The 8,997-nt window shown below is 36.8% G+C and overlaps 1 protein-coding gene across 1 annotated transcript in view; it reads right to left on the minus strand.

The window, feature by feature from the left end:
• The window catches only part of LOC107689176 (ADAMTS-like protein 4), a 57,263-nt gene that overhangs the window by 27,372 nt on the left and 20,894 nt on the right, over window positions 1-8,997 (minus strand). The window contains exon 5 of the mRNA XM_016487099.1: window positions 5,163-5,265. Within this exon, the coding sequence (XP_016342585.1) occupies window positions 5,163-5,265 (103 nt within the window). The remainder of the gene's footprint in view (window positions 1-5,162; window positions 5,266-8,997) is intronic.

The raw sequence follows: 8,997 nt of genomic DNA on the forward strand, positions 1-8,997 counted from the left end.
CACACACACACACACACACACACACACACACACACACACACACACACACACACACACACACACACCTCATCTTACACAGGTTGTTTGCTCTTTACAGAAGGAAGACTCGTGGAGTCAGTATTAAGATCTTAGACAGATGACACACTCCAGCGCTGCTCCGAATGAAATACTAGCTTACTGCTTACTAAAAACTGGCAAAACACTCATCAAGCAGTAGACATCTTGCAAACATTTCCAGCAGTAGTATTGCCACGTAGCGTGAAAAAGAAGTGCACTTGAGCATACTTTTGAAAGAGTACTTCAGAATGTTTTGACCCACTTTAGGACTTCAGTACATCTTTATATGTAATTTCATAATGACTTATATTGTCTTTGAAATATGATTAAAGTGTTACTGCTGAATGTCCTGACAAACATAAACTAAAATATACTTTAATGTCATTTCTGTTGAAACTTAAAAATAAAAGCAATTGTTCCACACTTGCAATTAAATTTTTGCGCAAAATAAATGTCTTGCCTTTCGGCAGTCTGATGAAATGAGGTCAAAAAAAGAAAATATGGTTTTTGACATTGATACGCCACACTTGAAATAACAGCTCAAAATCAAGCACATTGCATTGTGGGACACCGTACAGCAAAAAGTATGTTTACACTACGCAAAATTATGGTATAAAATAGCTTTTTCCACATTTGGTCAGTACAAAGGTGATTAACGCTGAAAAACTGAAGCCAAATGTTACTTTATAGTTAATGCTATGATAAAACCGGATAAAAAAAGTAACTGCGACTGTGAATTCAGACTGTTCTCGACATCTCGAATCTCACAGTTTGGATTTTTTTTCTTGCAGTTTTCTCAGAATTGCGAGCCATAAATGCAGAATTGCGAGAAAAAGTCATAATTGCGAGATTTAAACTCGGAATTACAAGAAAGAAAATCACAATTCTGAGTTTATATCTCTATTTTTCTCCGAATTGCGAGTCTATTAAATTCTGAGAAGTTAGAATTGCGAGAAAAATGCACGCAATTAAATTTTTTATTCCGTGATGGAAAAATGCTTAATAAAGATATTTGTTAAACCATTTTTCTTACAGTAAATTGCGCAACAGTACTGAATAGCTGAGCTTGAACAATGTATTCAACACAAACACATTTAATGTGCTTAAAATAAACTGTTTTTTTACGGAGCCCCGCACATGACATGCAAGAAAAAATAAATAAATCGTGTTTAGTTCCCTCGATTTATAAATTGTGCGCACGATTTACTAATTCGTTCCCTCGATGTACTAAAACATGCACATGATTGCTATTTCGTTCCCTCGATTTATAAATAGTGTGCACGGTTTAGTAAATCGAGGGAACGAATTAGTAAATCACGCGCACAATTTATAAATCGAGGGAATGAAATAGTAAATCGTGTGCACAATTTATAAATCGAGGGAACTAAATAGTAAATCGTGCATACGATTTAGCCTACTAATTTTTTCTTGCATGTCATGTGAGGGGCTCTGTAGTTTTTCATGCCTCTAAAGACAAAAAAAAATGTAATTGGACACCAAAGCGTGCAATATTCCTGAAAGCATCTACTGCACATATTTTATGTTACTTACATGCATACAGAACATTTGCATACTGTGCGCAGTATAGAAACTAAAGAGCAGTGAGTGTGGTCACAGAGGACTGAAGCAATAAGAGCATGTTAGTGTTATTCTGATCAGAGCCCACACGTCTCTCTCTCACAAACACAGCTGTGTCTCCGTCCCTCCCTCCAACTCTCTCGCTCGCTGTGGCCAGTCAAATGCCGTCCTTCCCAACTCCCCTAAAACTCTGTTTACAGTTCTGTGTCCGTGTCCCACCCCCTGTCCGCAGTCATCCACGTTTATCCAACACATCCAGCACTCTAATAATCTCTGAGCTGGGTGGAGAGATTCTGGCAGAGGACGGATACAATAGCAAGGGATTTGGACCAACGCAAGGAAAACGAAAGGAGGGAATGTTTAGTGAGAATCAAACGAGCGAGAGAGGAGTTCAGTTTCTCTGTTCATGGACGCTCTCTTTCTCCTCGTTCACTTGGATCTCCATCCATCTCTCATCAAGCTCTTTTAGGGAGAGCGCACTCAAAATGTTCACCTTTATTTTGCTCCAAACCCACACGACTTTCTTTCTTTTATGGAAGAAAAAATAAATTATGAAGACTTGCACTGGTCACACTTTTCCATTCACCATTTAAAGCCTACTGTTTCATTTTTAATGCATAATCTTCTAAGGCCTCTAAATGATCAACATGATCAAAACACACACAATCTACTCCAATTGTACAAACATCCACCTTTTTGCTGAGAAATCTTTACTGATTTTTGTCATGTAAACGTAAGAATAACTTTGATATTGTTAGCAATATTTCAAAATGAACACTTACTGTACTGGATACATTTTTTTTAAAATCATGTTTAAATGTCTCAAATATGATCATCACGCTTTGCATTGCATTATATGTTTTGATCATCAAATTAAGCATTTAAATCTGATCTTACTATAACATGTTATTAGAGATATAGAGTGACGGCTGATATTTACATCATTTTATGAAAGTACTCTGTTATAAAAGTCTCATTGATTTACATTATAATCAGAATTGTATCTATATGAGCAATAAAAAAAGCCATAAAAGAGCCATAAGAACCTGTTATCATTGTTAAATTTCAATAAATAAGGGACTGAAGACATAGAAATCTGAAAAGTATCATAAAAAGTGGTCTGTTATTTCAAGCTTTAAGTAATTTGATACTTTTTTTGTGAGAAAACCAAAAAAAAACTAAACGAAATCTAAGTCGCTACTAGCTAATAATCTTCCCCTCCAGTGCAGCAGAAATGTCATTTCAATTGGTTCCGACAACTCATTTATTGAAATTATCCAGCTATAAAGGTTGATTTGTTCCTGTGTTGTCTATTCCTCTCAAGAATGTGCCATGGAGAACTAAGATTTTCAATAAATTACTTTTTGGTCTGTTCACCGTTTTCTGTGAATAACAAAATCTTGGTCCGTTCCTCAAACATCATACGGGTTTGGAACGACATGAGGGCGAGTAAATGAGACCGAACTTTTTTTTTTTTTAAATGTCCTTTAAAAACCCTCTGGCACACTGAGAACAAGCCAACTCATACACAGAACTGCACAGCAGCGCCATGCAGTAACAATTACTGCACACACACACAATCACATAATGATCTTTAGCGTTACGCCGGTCAAAATATGATCTCCCAGGGACAACAAAACAAAAGCATGCTCACCCTACAGCCAAACCCCCAGTGCCCCGTCCAACAATAGCTCACATAACTGCTGGAACCTACAACCCTTTTACTTCTAATAAATCGGAGCACATTCTACACCAGCAAAACACACACAGTCCCAGTGTCGCCTCGTCACACCGAGGCCTCTTTCGCAACGGCTCATGGCCTGAATACCCCTGAGTGCTTTTGTTTTCATTTCATTTCTACATAAAGGCAGATTTAGAAGCGAGTGTACACAGAGGAGTGAATGAGCGCTGTGTCTCTGTCATTTCAGAGTAACTGAATTCTTACACTGAACTCTTCCTGATCCTGAACCCTGTAGGATATCAGCACTGTCCCATACTCAACTGATGCTGAGTCTGATTCTGAACCCTGTTCAGTACTGAATGAACTCTGTCTGATAAAACAACGTTATAGCTTAAAGACATGCATTCGACTCACACCTACTGACACACTTACCCTCAAACCATAAAACACACTTACATCTCTTGTTCAAGCTTGTACTTTTCCAAGCCATTTGGGAAGTGTGTATTGGCCCTCTTCATGTTACACGATCTCCTCAGGATGAATCACTTGTGCTCAGGCATTCCTCAATTATAAGTCACTTCGGATAAATGCATTTGCAAAATGAATATAATTCGACTTAAACACTACACTGAACTGATCTGTAACTCAAAGCAAACATTCTACAGTCATGTACCCAAAAACAAAATTTGCCAAACCTTATATCTGCACCGTACTGTATATCATTTCACGTTGTTGTTGAAACAATCTGGCGACTTATGCAATAGAAGGAGTCATATCATGTAATCAATTTCTGTAAAACTATTCCTTTAATATCGCAGTTTTCCTCATCTAGAAATGATTTACTCAGTATGACTGGAAGCAGGAGGGAGATCATAAAGTCTCTCAGAACCATGATGAGAAAAAGCTCAGTGAGATTTATAGATATAAACAACACGTCAGCCATAACAACTCTTTAGCAGCACTTCATCAGTGAATAACTTCAAACAAGATTCAGTGATCTAAACTCAAGACTCAAGGTTATAACTGAAGAATCTAAACCCAAGATTAAGGGTCCGTAACTCAAGATTCAAGGTTCTAAACTCAAAAATCAAGACTCTAAACTGAAGATTCAACATTCCAAACTAAAGATTTTTTGTGGGCCTAAATGTAGGAATCAAGATTTAAATAAAGATTCAGGGTTCTAAACTCAAGAATCAAAGTTTTAAACTCAAGATTGTAAATTCAGGATTCAAGGGTCTAAACTCAGTATTCATGATTCCAATTCAAGGTTCTATACTCAAGATCCAAGGTGCTAAACTCAAGAATCAAGATTCTGCACTAAATATCTAAAATCGAAGTTTCTTAACTCAAGATAAATGTTTTAAACTCAGGATTGTAAATTCAAGATTCAAGTTTAAACTCGGTGTAAACTCGGTATTCGCATTTCCAAATTCAAGGTTCTACACTCAAGATTCAAAGTTTGAATTCAAGGCTCTAAATTCTAAATTTAAGGTGCTACACTCAAGATTCAAGATAAATGAATAAACTAAAAAAATAGATTCTATTTTCAAGATTTAAGGTTTCAAACACAAGATTGTAAATTCAAGATTCACGTGTCTAACCTCATATGAACTTTTTAATAAACTGATAAACAACCAAACTGCAAAACAATACAGTCTGATCATAAAAAACTAATTGAAAAGAGGTAAATGGATAATATTGTGTAAGCAGATCTCCAGTATACTCGATTATTAGACCATAAACTCCAAATGCTGCTCCACAATGGCAGAGAGGTAAGTAATATTCCACCACACCTCTGTTATTGCTTCTTTTTTTCCTTTACAGCCCTTCAATTTCCATTTCTAACCTTCTGTGAAAGGCTCCCAGTCATACACGCGTCCCATAAACTCTTGATTGTTGAACGCTGCACACTGTTCAGCCCTGGAGCTTACTGGAGCACCTGGACATGCCTACAGGGAGAGAGAGAAATAATGGTGAACCTGGAAACATTCTAAATAAATCTCCAGAGGGAGAGACAGACGGAGGCCAGTGTTTTCAGAGTCAGAGAAAGACAAGAGCCCTGAAGAAGACGACTCAAAGTGACACATTTTAAGGAATGAAAAACTGGCAAACCACTAGGGTTAGGAATTTTTTAACAAGTAAAAGGTCTTTTAGTCTAGTTGTACAAATGTCCACCTTCAGCTCAAGCTTCACATGGCTTTTTGCTGTGAAAACATTACTGATTTTCATAAAGTAAACATAAGAATAACTTTGATGTTGTTAGTAATATTTCCAGATTAACTCTTACTGGACTGAAGCAGCTCAGCTTTACTTGATTCTCCATCAATCATGTTTTAGAGTCTCAAATCCGATCATCAGGATCTATTGAGGAGCGTTTGTTTCCAGCAGCTTTACTTTCACTGTTCCTCAGCGGAGGAATGATCTTCACAAGCCTCCAGAACATCTCACATCTTCTGAGGAGCCTTTATTTCTTCATCTCTCAATCAGCATTGGATTGCATTGCATTGAATGTTTTGATCATTTCAATATCATCTTACTGAGACATATTATTGGAGATACAGAATGACGACGATATTTAGATAATTTCATGTAAGTATCTGTTATAAAGACCTCATTGATCTACAAGCTATCAAACATATTAATATCAGCATCTGCACCAAATTGCACATTTTTGCTCAGTTTGAGTCTCTGAATAAAAGTGAGCTGTTTTTTTTTTTTCCTCCAAACACGTGCATTTTTATTTTTTTCTCTAAAGGTTCAATGAACTGTTTTATTTCCATTTCGGACTATTATTTAACATGACAGACTTTACAGGGTTAAGAAAGCACAATTGTTAAGTGGAAATGTTACCAGAATGGATAAATTCCTTACAATCCCCAAACCACAGACAGAACGGGACATCAGGATAGAGACATATGGCATCATAAATCAGACCTATATCAGCTTTGAGAGCGCAAGAGCACAGATGCTCGTCTCAAAATCTTCCACGTGTTTGTTCACGATGCCAATGACATCAGGAAACACTGCTCATTTTCTCTTGCTTTTTTCCTTTTCCCGTCTTGAACACGATGGGAAGCCCCCACAGAGGGAGAGATGAAGCGGAGAAATGTTACAGGACACTAAAGACAGGCAGAGACAGCTGCGGACAGTAATGGGGGTGAAATTAAAGAGGCACAGGGTCATCGAGGTGTCATTTCACCTCACAGACCACCGCACACACCGCCATTAATGACCAAACACCGTCCCATTAATGCACAGCAAACACACTGCGGCTCTCCACAAACCAGCCCTAAACATTTACAGCACGTCTGAGTGTGTTTGCTCAGGAAAACTTCTTCTTCGTTTATTCTAGGGGTTCAGTGCTCATACTCGTGTTCACTGATTTACTTGAATTAATCCGTGCTTTGGGTGCTTACGGCATAAGTTGCGATGTTAAGATTTGTACATATATACATAGGTTTAATTAGGCTACATCAATGCTGACGAATATTTACAAACATTCAGAATGTTGGCTGAGTTTTGAAGTGCTTGAAATCTCCTGAATGGTTTAAAAACAACTGAATTAATGATTAAGAACAAAGATATACCTAACCAGCAGTTAGGTAGAAAAAAATAACCCAGCATTAAAATAACCCAATAAAATGACCCAACAGGATTTATAGAACTCTTCAAAGCGAAATAAGCATAATTGGTTGTGTTTGGTTATTTAATAAAGGGACAGTAGCAATTGTAAATACTTTTGTGCAGCAGTATGCTATTCAGTAGCTATTCAGATCGCAATGTTAGCAAATTTTATAGCATGAATAGCAAATTCAGATGCAAGGTTAGAAATAATATTACACTCTAAAAAATGCTGGGTTAAATACAACCCAGTGCTGGGTAAAATAGGGACAAACCCAGCAATTGGGTTGTTTTGACCCAGCATTTTTTAGAGTGTAGCAGCAGTCATATTATTATTGTTGCTAATATAGCAGCGGCAGCAGAAAGCGCTTTAGTTGCATGAAATTTTAGTGATAACTCATGGTGGGTAAATTAACTCTTTAAAGTGCAATAGGCATTTATTACTTTGGTTATTCAACAGGGCTTACGGCAGGTTTCGTGCAGCAGCAGTAGATTATGCTTTGCAAATTCTGATTAAATATTACAACCGCAACAGCTCGCACAGTAAATTCCTACTACAACATTGTGAATATCATTAACAGCCACAGCAGCTACTTCAACTCGGTATTGAAATGTAAGTGAATATTATCAATTGCAGCAGTAGCAGAAGTTTTGTTGCGCTGGCCGTGTCACACTGCATACATTGTGGACAGCTTTACCTATCGTAACGGGTCTATTGACTTTGTCATGTTGTGCCGCTAGCGTCTGGCATAGACATCGTGTTAAAATAAAATAGGCATTCGCCTAGCTACTTATATACCTAATTAATGGAGCTCTCAGCAGTTCAGTCTCTTGTGCAGTAGCAGCAGCTTGCAGAGGCATTCAGTCATCGAGATTTTTCTCAGCAGCAGCATGCACAGCATTTCTATGTTGCAAATTTTAATTTGGACACAATTAATATAAAAGCAGACAACTGCATTTAAATAAAGTCACTGTAGTGTCTTGCTCAAGACCATCTTGGAACGAGCCATGCATTTTGCAATGATGTGTTCATACAATGCATTCGTCATATCCATCACCATGCTAAAATCTTCCGAGAGTTGTCATGATTGAACTAACAAAAATGACAGAACAAAATTAACTAAAATACTAAAAAATAACTAAAATTAAAAATAAAATAAAACATAATAGTGTCTCAATTATACTAAAATAGTGGTGGAGATATTTAGCAAAATGTTCATGCTGCTCAAGAAAGCTTTAAAAAAAAGAAATATAATTTGTTAATTTAGTTAAGTGAATTTAAGTAGTTCAAGTATGTTTTTGAAGTATACTTTATGTTGTACATATAGCCTACTAATATTAGTGTAATACTGTACTATTACTGTTTCAGTACTTGGATGGGACTAAATTGGTTCAGTTTTTAATTGATACAAATATACTTTTAAGTGTATTTAAGTGTAACTTCAGTAAACTTTAAGCACACAACAAGTCTTTTCTTTAGCAACTATACTACAAGTTAAGGTAAAAGGATTGCTTCACGCTAAAATACGAGTCCATAATCCATAATAACGCTTCCTCCAGTGAAAAAGTCCATCTCCTGTTGTCTCTCACATCAAAACACACCCACATATTTGTTTAGAGCTGTTTTGGACTGTTTTGGCTTGTAAACAGCTTGACCTGTGCAGATTTCTCTGCTGATTCAGACCAGACAACTTTTCACTCGAAGAAGTGTTATTATGAATCATGGACTCATATTTTAGGTGAAAGCGATGGTTTGAAATTAAAAATTGTGAACTATTCTTTTAAAGAATTACACATAAAACACAAAACTAAGCATACAAAGATGAAAAGAGGCAAAATCATTTGTGAGATTTTACTTGCTAAGAGAGCAGAAGAACAACACAGAGCTGATATATAGCTGAAATGTACCAGTCAAAGAGTTCAGAAGAGTTCCTGTAATGAAGCAGAGCATCTACTAGAACTCAAGCTGAGAGACAGAGAGCTAATGCTCTACTGCCTTTCCTTAGGCCACATTCACTTCCTCGTTAATAGGGTCAGACCGCATCTGCACACACACACAC

The sequence above is a fragment of the Sinocyclocheilus anshuiensis genome, unplaced genomic scaffold (assembly GCF_001515605.1).
Source record: "Sinocyclocheilus anshuiensis isolate Anshui unplaced genomic scaffold, SAMN03320099.WGS_v1.1 scaffold737, whole genome shotgun sequence".
NCBI lineage: Eukaryota > Metazoa > Chordata > Actinopteri > Cypriniformes > Cyprinidae > Sinocyclocheilus > Sinocyclocheilus anshuiensis.